A 16793-nucleotide genomic window follows, 5' to 3' on the forward strand; every position below is an offset into this window, starting at 1 on the left:
ACCAGTTGATGAGGAGGTAGATGGAACAGCAGACCTCTGGATAGATTTGAAGATGTCAACCACCAAAGAAGCGACTGCCTAAGAGACGAGGTCACAGATATGAGTTGTGAACAAGGATCCGTCGCTTGGGACCACTGGTTCGCTAAGGTCCATTGAGGAGTACGTAGGTGGAGACGTGCGAAGGAGGTGACATGCACTGTGGAGGCCATGTGCCCCCAAGAGCACCATCATGTGATTTGCAGAGATGGACGTTTGCTGCAACACCCGTTGACAGAGATGAATGAATGTTGTGAAGGCGATTTGTTGGAAGAACTGCCTCATCTGAAGTGTGTCCAGAATGGCTCCAATGAATTGAAGTCGCTGAATTGGAATTAGATGCGACTTGGGTAGATTGATTTCGAACCCTAACAGTTGAAGGAAGAGAATGGTCTGATTGGTGGCAAGTTGAACGGCCTGAGGAGAATAAGCCTTGATCAGCCAGTCGTCCAGATAAGGGAAGACTTGAAAATTGTGGAGAGCGGAGATAAGCCGCGACCACAATCAGACATTTGGTGAATACCCTGGGAGAGGAGGCTAGACCGAAGGGTAACACCTTGTACTGGTAATTGATTGCTGGTTGACGAGGAAGCGTAGATATTGCCTGGACGTTAGATGGATAGGAATGTGAGTGTACGCCTCCTTGAGATCGAGAGAGCATAGCCAGTCGCCCTGAGAGAGAAGAGGATATAGGGGTTGCAAGAGATAACATTTTGAAACTTCTCCTTGACCAGACACTTGTTGAGATCTCTGAGATCTAATATTGGTCTGAGGTCTCCGGTCTTTTTGGGTACTAGAAAGTACCGGGAGTAAAATCCCTGGCCTCGCTGGTCTAGAGGAACTGGTTCGATGGCATTGAGAAGAAGGAGGGAGTGAACCTCCTGAGCCAGTAGGAGGGACTGAGAGTGGGTGGAAGCAGACTCTTTTGGTAGGCCTAATGGTGGAGGAGTCTGGAAGTTTAGGGAGTAGCCGTGGGCTATGATTGAAAGAACCCACTGGTCGGAGGTGATTACTTCCCAGCGAGAGAGAAAAATTCGAAGTCGACCTCCTATGGGCTGAGGAAGAGAACAGGAGGGAGGAAGACTGGCAATGCCCTGGAGAAGAGAGTCAAAAGGGCTGTGTCGGCTTAGGTTGAGGAGCAGGTTTAACGTTAGGCTGTTGCTGCTGACGAGCCTGTTGGTGCTGTTGGCGTTGCCTCCGAGGTTGGGGAGGATGAGGCTGAGCTGGCCGAGCCGAAAATCTCCTCTGATACGAAGATTGTTGTCTAAATGGACGAGGAGGAGGAGGTTTCTTCTTGTTTTTTAACAAGGTGTCCCACCTAGTTTCATGGGCAGATAGCTTTTGGGTGGTGGTATCCATGGATTCCCCAAACAGCTCATCCCCTAAGCAGGGCGCATTGGCAAGTCGGTCCTGGTGGTTCACATCCAGGTCTAAGACTCGGAGCCATGCCAACCTTCTCATTGCCACAGACATAGCAGTGGCCCGTGATGTCAGTTCAAAAGTATCATAAATTGAACGGACCATAAACTTTCTGAGTTGCAAAAGGCTAGAGGTGCATTGCTGAAAAGCAGGAAGTTTACGGTCCGGAATATACTTTTGAAAAGAGGTCACCTGTTGGATGAGATGTTTGAGGTAAAAAGAGAAGTGAAACGCGTAGTTACCTGAACGGTTGGCCAACATCGCATTTTGGTAAAGGCGTTTCCCAAATTTATCCATGGCCTTGCCCTCTCTGCCAGGAGGGACAGAGGCGTAAACACTAGCTCCCGTAGATTTCTTCAGGGTCGACTCCACCAGCAGAAACTCATGGGGAAGTTGGTGTTTGTCAAACCCTGGAATAGGAATCACTTTATAAAGAGATTCTAGTTTTCTCGGGGCTCCTGGTATTGTCAAAGGAGTTTCCAAATTTTTATAGAAAGTTTCCCTCAAGATGTCATGGAGGGGCAACTTTAAAAACTCTTTAGGAGGTTGGTCAAAATCCAAAGCATTGAGAAATGCTTTGGATTTTTTTAGAGTCAGACTCTAGAGGAATAGAAAGAGTGTCTGATATCATCCTTTAAGAATTTGGTGAAGGAGGAGTGCTCTGGTTTAGTAGCAGGATCCTGCACCGATGGATCATCCTCATCAGACGAATAATCTTCCTCGGTACCGAGGGGATCATCAGAGTCGTCCCACAAGTCAGGGTCCCGTATTGATTGAAGATGGCCCTGAGAGAGTGGAGTGGATGTCTCGGTATGTTTGGTCTTGCGTACCGATTTCCCCGAACGGGTCGATACGGTACCTGGTGATTGCACAGCGGTACGGGTTTCAGAGACCGGTACCGGATCAGAAGCTGAGGGAACAGTGCGTCGATGAGACTTTGGTTCTGCTGATAGAATAGGCATGGATAAAGATTTTTGCGGTGCCGATAATGCCGATGCCGATAGTAGAGGCTGATCGACAATTGGCACCGAAGTCTCAGTAGGTACCGACACTGGAAGGCTCGGAGTCAATAGAGCCGGGAGCAATTGTTGCAGTTGCTCCTTAAGTTGGGCCTGAAGGATAGAGGCAATACGCTCATCCAACGTTGGTCCCGATGGCACCGGTACCGCTTTTTTCTTGCTCGGTACCTGCGGTGCAGCTCAACGCTCGGGTGAAGTCGATGCCGATGATGAGGCAGTAACTTCAATGGGAGCGGAGCGCTTACGGGGCCGGCGCGCAGTCTGCAGGACTTGGCTCACTGCTTGCTCGACTGGCGGCCCGAGGACAGTAGGGGAAGGCTTCTTAGTCGGCTTACCTACTGGTTGCGACACCGGAGATGTAGTTTGCGGTGCCGAAACTATCGGTGTCGGTTTGGAGGAAGTTGCCGACGTCGATACCGGAGGAACTTCCATAGCGGTACCAAACAGGATCCGCTGTTGTATTTGCCGGTTTTTCAAAGTTCTCTTTTGAAGAGAACTACAGCGGGTGCAGGTTTCAGCCCTGTGGTCCGGACCTAGACACTGTAGGCACCACTTGTGCGGGTCAGAAAGAGATATAGGGCGCGCACACCGCTGGCACTTTTTAAAACCCGGTGACGGGGGCATGAATGGAAAAACGGCTGTAGCAAAATCGAAGCCCGAGGCTTCGATGGTGCCAACAGGCCCCGCTGGGGCCGATCGCAAAAAAAACGAAAATAAAGTGTTTTTGTTTTTTTTTTTAACATGAACAAAATAAAATAAGGAAAAGAAAAAATTCTCGAAGAGAATAAACGCGCGAGCGGGAAGGCGAAAAACTGTGAAAAAAATTTCCAACAGCCGTTGGAAACACGCGTGTTCTTAGCTCCGCGGAAACTAAGAAACTGGGGACCACGCGCCTCCGTCGGGCGGGAAGGCACTCGTGCACGCGCGGTGCGGCCTAGCTAGAACTTTCTAAAGTTCTTAGAGTGCAATCACTCTAAAATTGTCCGTACCGGGGCTCCGTCGGTGCCGTCACCCATCAGTCAAGAATATGCTGCCTGCTTGTCCTGGGATAAATGTAAAGTATTGCATGTAGGAAGCAAAAACCCGAGGTACAGCTATACGATGGGAGGGATGTTATTGAGTGAGAGTACCCAAGAATGGGACTTGGGGGTAATAGTGTATAAGACAATGAAGCCGTAGCACAGTGCGCAGCGGCTGCTAAGAGAGCGAATAGAATGCTAGGTATAATCAAGAAGGGTATTACAACCAGAACGAAAGAAGTTATCCTGCCGTTGTATCGGACGATGGTGCGTCCGCATCTAGAGTACTGCGTCCAATATTGGTCGCCGTACTTTAAGAAGGATATGGCGATACTCGAGAGGGTTCAGAGGAGAGCATTTGATAACCTTTCATACACTGAGAGATTGGAGAAACTGGGGCTCTTTTTCCTGGAGAAGAGGAGAATTAGAGGGGATATGATAAGAGACTTACAAGATCATGAAGGGCATAGAGAAAGTGGAGAGGGGACAGATTCTTCAAACTTTCGAAAACTACAAGAACGAGAGGGCATTCAGAAAAGTTGAAAGGGGACCAGATTCAAAATCAATGCTAGAAAGTTTCTTCACCCAATGGGTGGTGGATACCTGGAATGCGCTTCCAGAGGGTGTGATAGGACAGAGTACGGTATTAGGGTTAAAGAAGGGATTGGACAATTTTCTGGAGGAAAAGGGGATAGACTACTACACAGGTCCTGGACCTTTTGGGCCGTCGCGCGAGCGGACTGCTGGGCACAATGGACCTCTGGTCTGACCCAGCAGAGGCACTTCTTATGTTCTTAAAAGTAATATATTACCAGTGATATGTTGCCAACAATACATTCTTACCCTTTCCTTCAATTTATTCCTTTCATTTGACAACTGGCATTCTTTCCTCTCAGATTTAGATTTATTGTTATTGTTCACTGTTATCTCCTCAGGAAAGACTGTATATTAAATTACAATAAACAATAAGAGATTACTTAGAAATATATTACTTGCCGGACATTATCTATGCCATGAGCAAAATAACTTATGGAATGGAATGAAATTAAATTTGGCACATTGGAAAAGCTGATAAAAAGACAGAGTTCAAAAATAAGCAAAATCGGACCAGGGAGTCCACAGAAAAAAGCCCCTCCCCCTTCCATGAACTGACATCCAATTCTAGATTAAAACACATTAATGTAAAGTCAAATTACAGTGTGATATCACAAACCTTGATTTCTCATTTACTATTTTGAAGTGATATAAACAGCAAATCATGAAACCAAGGTAACCATATTTATATGCCATTTGCACATGTAAATGAATAGAATACTGGCACTTTCACAGGTTAAGTGTATACTTATGCGCTTAAGTTGCAGCAAAGCAACTAAGCACTGGCTAACATGCAAAATTCAAGGGAGTGTTCACCATGGATGGAGCAAAGGAGGGACATGGCAGTACTACCACGTTCAAATGCAAATTATGGACCACAGTAAGTTACACACTCTTGCTGCATTTAGGCTCCCACAGTTATACCAGGGCTATGGCTGATGTAATTGTGAGTGCATAAATGTAAGGCAATCCAATGCTGGATTATGTTAGTATGCTATGACATATTCTAAGACCCTGATTCTGCAAAGTGAGTCCAGATTTTAGGCAGCTGTAGGCATCCTATAGCTGTCTAATCAGCCAATCGGGATGCACGTTTTTTAAAAAAAATGCTCCCCAGGCAGGCCATTTATATTGAAAGTGCCTCCGGGAGCCTAGGGAGGCCCGCAAGACCACCTAAGCTCGCTTAAGGGCCTTAGGCAAACCTAGGTGGCCCTACGCGTCTCCTTAGTAGAGGAAGAAAAGCTCACAATGTAGGCCAGCAAAATGCTGGCCTACATTGTAAGTAGACATGGCCGCTATACTTATCGCGGCAAGGGATCTCCCTGCCGCGATAAGTATAGCGGCCACCTGTCCGATCGCTGGCAGGAGGGTGCCCAACCCCTCCTGCCGAAAGGCCGCCTCCCTGACACTCTGCCCCCCAAAACTCCTGATCGCCGGCAGGAGGGTACCAAACCCCTCCTGCCAGAAGGCCGCACCGGATCCCCTACACTAACGCCCCCCCTCGATGATCCCCTAACCTTGCCCCCAACTAACCTCTAATTGTTGGCCGGCCAGCCGGGTCTTGCTGCCATCCAGCCAGCAGGCCTGCCTCGTCGAAATGAGGCGGGCCCGCCCCTTCCCGGCTAAGTCTAAGGCCTGATTGGCCCAAGTTCTAGGAGCCTGGACCAATCAGGCCTTAGGCTTATCAGGTCCACCCATCCCCACTAACCATAAGGCCTGATTGGCCCAGGCGCCTAAGGCCTAGGGCCTGCCGTCTGGACGGCAGCAAGACCCGTCTGTCCGGTCAACAATTAGAGGTTAGTTGGGGGGAAGGTTAGGGAAGGTCAATAGGGGGGGGGGTGGTAGCGCGGGGGGAGGCGTTAGCGTGGGGGGGCCGGAGGGGGTGCGGCTTTCCAGCAGGAGGGGTTGGGTACCCTCCTGCCAGCAATCCGGAGTTTCGGGGGGGGGGGGGGGATGGCATTCCGGCAGGAGGGGTTGGCACCCTCCTGCCTGCGAACGGACAGGCGGCCGCTATATTTATCAAGGCAGGGACATCCCTTGCCACGATTAAGTGTAGCGGTCGCGTCTACTCTAACCCGATTCTCTAACCGGCGTCTGTAACATGGACGCCGGTTACAGAATCGGGGTTAGTGTAGGCCCTCCCGGGCGTCCTATACAGAATCAGGGCCTAAGTGCCCAGATGTCATTAGAGTAGAGTCTCCTTGTGCAGCATCAATGTGTCCGCTTACAGAATTGCCTCCAAGGTAGCAAACTCATGACTATGGACTGTAAACTTCCCTGTCCTTCCCCAGCATTCTCCAGTATTTCCTACTCACCTAGACTAGCTTTACCACCACCACCTCCTTCCTTAGTATCTATGTGATTTCTCAAAGACGGTTCTTCTTTTGGTTTAATCTTGAATACAGTGTCAGAATTGACAATTGTATAGCCTGTTAAAACACAAGTAACTCAGTTTTGTCTTGGGAGATTAAGCACACAAACATTAGATGTAAAATGAATGTTATGGCAGAAAATTGTGATTTCAGATAATAAAAATTACATTTTGTGTATAAAAAGGCAGTCCAAAGCCCTGCATGTTCATAAAAGTCAAACTCCCTTATAAGCCTTTTTAGAATAAATCTACTTTAAACCATGTTATACAGTAGCCTTCTTGCTCTCCAAACATCTGGAACTAGACAGAGAAAATGCAATAAACATTGTTCTTTGATATCAGCTCTGACCCAGAGTAAGAAGCCACTTGTCCACACTTCAGCTGCCATGTTAGTTCATTTAAATATGCTCTAAAAATATTTATGTAGCCCTTTTCCACAGGAAATATTGAAGGAAAAGGGGTAAATCAGACACATTACTTCTGGGGGAGAAGGGGGGAACTCTGACTGAGCTAGAAACATAGAGTATGACAGCAGAAAAGGCCAGCGGCCCAACAAGTCTACCCACTCAAGAACTCTTCCTCCTTTGAGAGTTTATCTTTTAAGTATAACTTTGCAGCAACCCCACCTGTTTGTCCCAACGTCTCTTGAAGTCGAGGTTACTGGCCTCGACTACCTGGTGTGGAAGACCATTCCATCGATCAATCACCCTTTCGGTGAAAAAGTATTTTCTAGTGTCACCATGAAATCTTCCCCACTTAAGTTTTAGCGGATGCCCTCTTGTCGCCGTGGGACCTGTAAGAAAAAAGATTTCTTCCTCCACCTCAATGCGGCCCGTGATGTATTTGAATGTTTCTATCATGTCCCCCCTTTCTCTGCGCTACTGTACAATGCAGAATTTGTAAAGAATTCCCCACCTCTGCAGAATTCTGTGTACCCTCTTTTTGCAGTGCAGTGGCATAGATGTTCACTTTCTGGCTGCTTTCCTCCTGGCACACTTACCACTTCAGCACAGCAAGAGGAGGAGCAGCCCAGTTGCACATCGGGCTTCTTCCTCCTTCTCTACTGATATGGCCTCTAGCAGCTCCTTTAAGATGTGCAGTAGTACAAAGTGCAAAACTAAAAATAACAGCCCAACTCCACAAACCACAGCAGAAACCATACTCTCTCTACCCCCTTCCTGAACCGCTGCCTGTTGGGATAAGGCCACTACCACCATAAAGAACTCCTTCAGAAGGGTTTCCATCTGGGGATCCTAAAGGTCTTTCAGTGCCATACCACTCTCCACCAGAGCTGCAGGAACCACCAAATTCACTCTAGGGAGATGCACTTCCTTTTCATCTCCCAGGATAACACTGAATCATTGACTATCCTACCTTGAAGCCTGTCCTCCCCAAACAGGTAGGATAGAGAGATACTGAACTGACTGGGGGAGGGGAAAAGAGAGCGAGACACAGAACCTGGGGAATGAGGGTTGCAGATGCAGGTACAGCAGAAGATCTACAAAAAAGAGCAACAAGGAGACCCCATGAAAATGTGTCAAAAAAAATTGTGGGAAGAAATGAGATGCTTCCATATGGGATTTTTAATGTAATAAAGTAAAATGACTCAATGACAACACTGCCAGTGTTTTGGTACTCAAAAAAATACCTTCTTCAGGAGTTTTTTTATGAACACAAGATGGACATTAACCGTTTCTGACAACACAAGGTTAATGTTGTCCAACTTGTGCTCATAAAGGCTCCTGAAGAAGATTCCATACGGAGGCATCTCGTTTCTTCCCACTGTTTTGATGGTACAGCAGAAGGAGTAGCATGCTAAAGTTCCTCCTGTGGGAATCCAGTGGTCCTGCAATGCCCGACAATGCATCCGATGACCACAGGGGAAAAACTGTGGCTACTGCCCCAAACTCCCCACAATCGACACAGCACTAAAACATCTGCCGCGAAGGCAAGACAAGAAACCACAACTAAATAAAAAGGTTTGACAGTACAGGAAAACTTAAAGGTGTACTCACCCAATTAAGGGAACACCACCTTGTCTGTCCACTTCTCCAAGGAGGCTAATCACTGTGAACAGTAGTAGGTTTGCAGCAGCAAGCCCTCTCCTAAAGTCACTGAAGCAAAATTCTGCATTCCACCTTTATTTGCTGCCTTTCCTTCCTTTTTTTTTTTTTTCTTGTTGTGAGGAAGGAGAATAGAGGGGAGGCAGGAGAGGGGGAACCTAGTACCACTAAATGTACCCCTAAAATAGGCTCTAAGACAACCCAAATACTCTTAAGCTCAACTGAAACTGGAAACTCAAAACAGGAGCTACAACAGCAGCAGAAACCAGGAGCTCATGAGAGACCGTGCACTGCCTGTTGAGATAAGAGGTGATATTGACTAACTAGAATTCATGTGGTCCAATAGGATAGAGTTCTGTATTGTTCTTTATCTCCACCTACTGGTAGATAGTCATAACCCATAAGTTCCTGGATTCATCTGTTGTTGATGAAAAGGAAAACAAATTAAACAACTTGTTTAAAATAATATACATCAACCCCAAGCTAATCAAAAATAGAAATCCGAGTGCCCCAATAATCAAAATAATGCATATACTCAAATATAAACTGAGGGTTTTGGGCCCAAAAATGGGGGTCTCAGTCTATATTCGAGCTACCACCCGTCCACTGGCACAGCTGTCCTCTTCCTGCTCCCCACTGAACTCCAGCATTGCTGTCCTGCATACACATACTCCCAAGCCATAACAATACACGTCCCCCTCCCTGATATCAATATCCTCCATACAAACCCCCCATGACACTGTGCTTACTCGTTGGTGGTGCCTTTGTTAATTCACTGTATGGTGATCCAGTACAGGGCCCTAAGCATCTGCATATGCTCAAATCCTGCCGGCTCCCACCCCCGCTGAGATTCTCATAGAAAGCAGGAGCCAACAGACCTTGAGCGTGTGCAGAAGCTCAAGGCCCTACACCAGATCAGCCAACAGCAGCTTTCCTCAGCACTGTAAGAACCAAGGTTGATTTGTTTGCAGCCATATGTAGTGCTTCCACTTATACTGCAAATCAGGAACAAAAAATGGAACTACTTATCTATAAAATTTTTAATGATTTTTTTTCAGCCAGGATGCTTTTTTCAGTAATTATGTGTGATGAGAAAGGCAAAATTCAATCCATCAAGTTCATATGAATGATACTGAATATTGTGCTGAGCTTAGGCCCCCCTAATTTGGTTTTTGTTTTTTTTTATATAGCCTTTATTACAAAAACATTTTGCTATTCAAAATGAATTTGTTTTCCTTCAGTTCTTTGTTCCTTTTTTAATATCAATTTGTACAAATAAAAACATGGAAACAAGTCAAAATGGAGCATTGCAAAAAGCACAGTTACTTACCGTAACAGGTGTTATCCAGGGACAGCAGGCAGATATTCTTAACGTATGGGTGACGTCACCGACGGAGCCCCGGTACGGACCTTTTTAACTAGAAAGTTCTAGTTGGCCGCACCGCGCATGCGCGAGTGCCTTCCCGCCCGACGGAGGAGTGCGTGGTCTCCAGTTAAGATAAGCCAGCTAAGAAGCCAACCCGGGGAGGTGGGTGGGTCGTAAGAATATCTGCCTGCTGTCCCTGGATAACACCTGTTACGGTAAGTAACTGTGCTTTATCCCAGGACAAGCAGGCAGCATATTCTTAACGTATTGGTGACCTCCAAGCTAACAGAGAGGGAGGAGGGATGGTTGGCCATTAGGAAAATAAATTCTGTAACACAGATTGGCCAAAGTGTCCATCCCGTCTGGAGAAGGTATCCAGACAGTAGTGAGTAGTGAATGTGTGAACTGAAGACCAAGTGGCCGCCTTGCAGATTTCCTCAATAGGCGTGGAACGGAGGAAAGCCACAGAAGCAGCCATAGCTCTGACCCTGTGGGCCGTGACAGCTCCTTCCAGTGACAGGCCGGCCCGAGCATAACAGAACGCAATACAGGCAGCAAGCCAATTGGACAGCGTTCGTTTAGAGACAGGACGACCCAGACGGTTGGGATCGAAGGTCAGAAAAAGCTGAGGAGAGGAGCGGTGAGCCCTGGTACGGTCAAGGTAGTATGCAAGGGCACGCTTACAATCCAGCGTGTGTAACGCCTGTTCCCCAGGATGAGAATGGGGTTTTGGGAAGAAGACAGGCAGCACAATGGACTGGTTGAGGTGAAAGGCTGAAACCACCTTGGGGAGGAATTTAGGATGGGTACGCAGAACCACCTTGTCATGGTGAAAAACAGTGAACGGTGGATCGGCGACCAGTGCATGCAGCTCACTGACCCTCCTGGCAGAGGTGATGGCAATGAGGAAAAGCACCTTCCATGTGAGAAGTTTGAGCGAAGTAGTAGCAAGAGGCTCAAAGGGAGGTTTCATGAGGGCTGACAAAACCACATTGAGGTCCCAGACGACCGGAGGAGGCTGTAGAGGTGGTTTGATATTGAAGAGGCCTCTCATGAACCAGGAAACCAGAGGATGAGCCGTGAGAGGTTTTCCGAGGATAGGCTCATGAAAAGCAGTGATGGCACTGAGGTGGACTCTGATTGAGGTAGACTTGAGACCAGCATTGGACAGAGAGAGCAAATAGTCCAGTACGGTCTCCACTGCCAATGAGGTGGGATTGTGATGATGCAGGAGGCACCAAGAGGAAAACCGGGTCCACTTCTGATGGTAACATTGGAGTGTGGTGGGTTTCCTGGAGGCATCCAAAATGCGACGGACAGGCTGAGACAGGTTCTCTGGAGAGGTCAGCCCGAGAGAAACCAAGCTGTCAGGTGGAGGGAAGACAGATTGGGATGCAGTAGAGACTGATGCTGTTGTGTAAGCAGAGTAGGAAACACAGGAAGAGGAATGGGCTCCCTGGAGCTGAGCTGAAGCAGGAGGGAGAACCAGTGCTGTCGGGGCCACCGAGGGGCGATGAGAATCATGGTGGCCCTGTCCTTGCGGAGTTTGAACAAGGTCCGCAACATCAGAGGAAGTGGAGGAAAGGCATAGAGGAACCGATCCGTCCAGTCGAGCAGGAATGCATCCGGGGCCAGACGATGCGGAGAGAAGAGTCTGGAACAGAACTGGGGCAGCTGATGGTTGTGAGGAGCTGCAAACAGGTCCACCTGCGGAGTGCCCCAGCGAGCAAAGATGGAGTGGAGTGTGGGAGGGTCCAGGGTCCACTCGTGAGGTTGAAGGATGCGGCTGAGATGGTCGGCCAGGGAGTTCTGTTCGCCCTGGATATAGACAGCCCTGAGGTAAAGATTGTGGGCCGTGGCCCAGGTCCAGATTCGGAGGGCCTCCTGACAAAGGAGACGAGATCCGGTGCCGCCTTGTTTGTTGATGTAGTACATGGCGACTTGGTTGTCCGTGCACAGGAGAAGAACCTGAGGGTAGAGGAGATGCTGGAAAGCCTTGAGAGCATAAAACATGGCTCTGAGCTCCAGGAAGTTGATGTGATGTTGACGCTCCTGAGGGGTCCAGAGTCCCTGGGTGCGGAGATCGCCCAAGTGAGCCCCCCATGCATAGGGGGAAGCATCCGTGGTTATGACCATGGAATGAGGGGGTAGATGAAAGAGAAGTCCCCTGGAAAGATTTGAGGAGCTCAATCACCATTGAAGAGATTGCTGAAGAGACGATGTCACAGAGATGGGATGAGAAAGAAGATTCGTGGTCTGTGACCATTGGTTGGCAAGGGTCCATTGAGGTATCCTGAGGTGGAGTCGCGCCAGAGGAATCACATGGACTGTCGAGGCCATGTGGCCCAGAAGGACCATCATCTGCCGAGCAGGGATGGATGGATGGAGGAGCACCTGTCGACAAAGGTGAAGCAGGGTGCGTTGCCGGTCGGCAGGAAGGAACGCCCTCATCTGATTGGTATCGAGAACTGCTCCGATGAACTGAAGGCGTTGTGTGGGAAGCAGATGCGACTTGGGATAATTGATCTCGAATCCCAAGAGATGGAGGAAAGAGATGGTTTGATGAGTGGCTTGCAGCACAAGTGGAGATGTAGTTGCTTTCACCAACCAATCGTCCAAGTAGGGGAACACCTGTAGGTTGTGGGACCTGAGAAAAACCGCTACCACAATCAGGCATTTGGTGAACACCCTGGGTGATGATGCGAGACCAAAGGGCAGTACCTTGTACTGATAGTGGTGATTCTGTATCTGGAATCGAAGGTAGCGACGTGAAGCCTGATGGATTGGAATGTGAGTGTAGGCCTCCTTGAGGTCCAGGGAACATAGCCAGTCGTGTTGAGATAGAAGAGGATAAAGCGTGGCAAGGGAGAGCATTCTGAACTTTTCCTTGACCAAACACTTGTTGAGGTTCCTGAGGTCTAGGATGGGACGAAGATCTCCCGTTTTCTTGGGTACCAGGAAGTAGCGGGAGTAAAATCCCTGACCTCTTTGGTCTGGAGGAACTTCTTCGATGGCATTGAGGAGGAGGAGGGATTGGACCTCCCTGAGGAGGAGTGGAGTTTGGGAGGAGTGAGAAGCAGACTCTACGGGAGGATGGTCTACAGGAAGAGTCTGGAACCTTAGTGAGTATCCGTGACGGATGATGTTGAGAACCCACAGGTCTGATGTGATGGCCTCCCAGCGTTGGAGAAAGATGGTGAGGCGGCCTCCGATAGGTTGAGGAAGAGGCATCGACGGTTGGAGACTGGCTATGCCCTGGAGAAAGGAGTCAAAAGGGCTGAGGAGGTTTAGTCTGAGGGAGAGGCTTGGTCGCCTGGTGAGACTGAGAGCGAGCCTGAGTGTGCTGTTGTTGGCGAGGCTGACGGGATTGCTGTTGAGGAGGATTAAGCGGCCTAGCAGAGAAGCGACGTTGGTAAGAGGACTGAGGTCTGTATGGTCGCGCAGGTGGAGTCTTCTTTTTAGGCTTAATGAGGGTGTCCCATCTGGTCTCATGAGCCGAAAGTTTTTGTGTTGTGGTATCTAGAGACTCCCCAAAAAGTTCATCACCAAGGCAGGGCGCGTTGGCGAGGCGGTCTTGGTGGTTCACATCAAGATCAGACACCCTCAGCCAGGCAAGGCGTCGCATGGCTACCGCCAGTGCAGAAGCTCGGGAAGTGAGCTCGAAGGAATCATAAATCGAGCGCACCATGAATTTTCTGAGCTGAAGGAGGGTGGAAATTTGTTGTTGAAATAGTGGGACCTTACGTTCAGGTACATATTTTTGTAAAGCAGAAAGTTGTTGGACCAGGTGTTTCATATAAAATGAAAAATGAAAGGTGTAGTTGTTGGCTCTGTTAGCCAGCATGGCATTCTGGTACAGGCGCTTTCCAAATTTGTCCATTGTTTTCCCCTCTCTGCCAGGAGGGGTGGAGGCATAAACACTGGAACCCTGAGATTTTTTGAGAGTGGACTCTACGAGGAGGCTCTCATGGGGCAATTGGGGTTTATCAAATCCCGGAATAGGGATGACCCGGTATAAACTGTCCAGTTTTCTAGGGGCACCTGGAACAGTAAGGGGATTTTCCAAATTTTTATAAAATGTTTCCCGTAGGATATCATGTACGGGCAGTTTGAGAAATTCCTTGGGAGGTTGGTCGAAGTCCAAGGCTTCTAAAAAGGCCTGGGACTTCTTGGAGTCAGACTCAAGTGGTATGGAGAGAGCCGCGGACATCTCCCGAAGGAATTTCGTGAAGGAGGATTGCTCGGGCTTGGAAGTGGATTCAGCCATGGAGGGTTCCTCATCTGTAGAAGAGGCATCCTCCTCGGTACCGAGTGGGGATTGCTCCCATAAGTCTGGGTCCCTGATGGCCGGCTCAGTATGGCGGGTTTTAGAAAGGGACTTGCCAGATCGCATGGATACGGTGCCGGGAGATGAAGACCGGCGTCGATCCCTGTCCCGGGAGGAATGGGGCCGATCCCGGTCCCGAGACGACCGGCGTCGATCTTGGGCCCGGGAGGGGTCCTCTGCAGAGCAAGTCTGAAGTGCGGGCTGGGCAGATAAGACCGGCATGGAAGTGTCCATCGGTACCGAGGGGGTGGACACCGGTGGAGTGGTGCGAGGCTCGGGCCGGACCGGTACCGGAAGGAGCGGTGCCAGTAGGGTCGGAAGGAGCTGTTGGAGTTGCTTTTGTAGCTGCTCCTGGAGTTTGTCCTGGAGGATGGCCGAGATGCGGTCCTCCAATGGGGGCACCGGTACCGTTTTAGTTTTCTTCGGTACCATAGGTGCTGCTCGACGCTCCGGCGATGAGGAGGCCGATGACGAGGCACTCACCGAGATCGGAGCGGAGCGTTTACGGGATCGGCGGGACGCCGGAAGGACCGGGGTCACCGCTGTAACTGGAGGGCGCTCAAGGGAAGTGGAAGGCTTCTTAGCCGGCTTACCTGGCGCTATCGACCCCGAAGGAGGATCAGGCGGTGTCGATGTGGTCGGTGCCGATTTAGGCGGTGCCGTCGACATCGGGGCCTGATCCATGGTAGAACCGGTGCCGAAAAGAATATTCTGCTGTATTTGCCGGTTCTTAAGAGTGCGTTTCTTAAGAGTAGCACAGCGGGTGCAGGTGTCAGCCCGATGCTCTGGACCCAAACACTGAAGGCACCAGTTGTGTGGGTCAGTTAGAGAGATCGGGCGTGCACACCGCTGGCACTTCTTGAAGCCCGGTTGAGGGGGCATGAAGGGAAACACGGCCTCCGCGAAATCAAACCCGGAGGCTTGGATGATTACAACAGGCCCCGCCGGGGCCGGCTGCAAAAAGCAAAGAAAAAGACACGAGTTTTTTTTTTGTTTTTTTTTTAAAGGAAATTAAGTCGAAAGACAAAAATTAGAGCAAAAAGGGATCAAAAAATCGCGAGCGGGAAGGCAAAAATAGAGTTTTCAACGGCCGTTGAAAGCACATGCGTCTTCTTCGCTCCGCGGAAACGAAGAAACTGGAGACCACGCACTCCTCCGTCGGGCGGGAAGGCACTCGCGCATGCGCGGTGCGGCCAACTAGAACTTTCTAGTTAAAAAGGTCCGTACCGGGGCTCCGTCGGTGACGTCACCCATACGTTAAGAATATGCTGCCTGCTTGTCCTGGGATAATTCATGCAATCTTTGACAAGAAAAACAAGAAGACACCAAATCCCTACAACATGTGCTAGTGCTAAACAACTCATAAATCAGACATATGAAGGCAGGGATATTGTGCATGATCACTAAGTGGATCTGCACAAGGCATTAGTGAAAGCTACAGCCTGAATTTTGGAAGAGATGGTCTTGGAAGCCACTAACAGTATCAAATCCTGGCTCTTTCTGATGCATAGTTAGGTATTATATTCGAGTCAACGTTTTTTTTCCCTTCTTTCTTGGGGGAAAAGGTTGCCACGCCTATACAGTAATTAGCACATATAAAGATCACTTTATAGTCTGTCCTTGAGTCAATCCCCTTTGTTGGCAAGAGTGGCATTTAAGTACAGGAAGAGCACCTGCAAATAATGTCACTTCCAGGTATGGAACTTACCAAGCTTAGAAAGGCAAGTGGTTCTGGAAATCAGTTCAGTCCCTAGTCAGATAAAAACAGATTAATGTGTTGTGAACTGTCACAGGCAAGTGACAAAGCAGCACAATTTTTATGGCTTGTGATTTTGAGAAATAGGGATAGGTGAATGGGTAAAATACTCCACCATATCTCTCCCTTTAGGCTACATTATACTACTTTGTCACCTTCTGATTACCCATCTACTTCTCTCTGCTCTCACTTCTCACTCCTCCCCACACACCTACATTTCCTTTTTGAGACTGTCTCTGAAATGATTTTTTTTTTAATGTTTTACTTAAATAATCTGGTATTGTGTTTGTTTGTTCCTAATGCCCTCACCTGAAAATGAAAGTTCTGGTCTTTAAGGACTAGTCCAAAAAATCTATTAAGTTAATCCAATAAAAAAATGGATCATCTTATTTATTTTTCTTTTATTTCTATTTACAACTACAGAATATCATCATCTCTCCTCTTTTCCATATATACCCGATCTCTTGGTACAATGATCTCCTCTCATGGTTTTCAATATCACCTTTATGCTGACGACCCCCAGATCTACCTCTCCACACCGGATATCTCTACAGGAGTTCAGGCCCGAATTTCAACCTGCCTGTCCGACATTGCCACTTGGATGTCTTGCCGCCATCTCAAACTGAAAATGGCTAAAACTGAACTCCTTATCTTTCCGCCTAAATCCACCTCCCCCCTCTCGCCATTCTCTATTTCTGTGAATGACACTATCCTCCCCTCTGTCTCGTCGACTCACAACCTAAGGGTGATCTTTGACTCCTCTTTCTCCTTCTCTGCTCAGATCCAACAAACCGACAAATCCTATCACTTTCTCCTCTATAAT

At 48.6% G+C, this 16793-nt stretch overlaps 1 protein-coding gene across 4 annotated transcripts in view; it reads right to left on the reverse strand.

The window, feature by feature from the left end:
• The window catches only part of LOC117361528 (zinc finger protein 436-like), a 96908-nt gene that overhangs the window by 63593 nt on the left and 16522 nt on the right, over positions 1 to 16793 (reverse strand). For all 4 annotated transcript variants that reach the window (XM_033946993.1, XM_033946992.1, XM_033946994.1 and 1 more), the window contains one exon: positions 6403 to 6516. In XM_033946993.1, the coding sequence (XP_033802884.1) occupies positions 6403 to 6516 (114 nt within the window). The remainder of the gene's footprint in view (positions 1 to 6402; positions 6517 to 16793) is intronic.

Source organism: Geotrypetes seraphini, chromosome 5, assembly GCF_902459505.1.
Source record: "Geotrypetes seraphini chromosome 5, aGeoSer1.1, whole genome shotgun sequence".
In the NCBI taxonomy this organism is placed as follows: domain Eukaryota; kingdom Metazoa; phylum Chordata; class Amphibia; order Gymnophiona; family Dermophiidae; genus Geotrypetes; species Geotrypetes seraphini.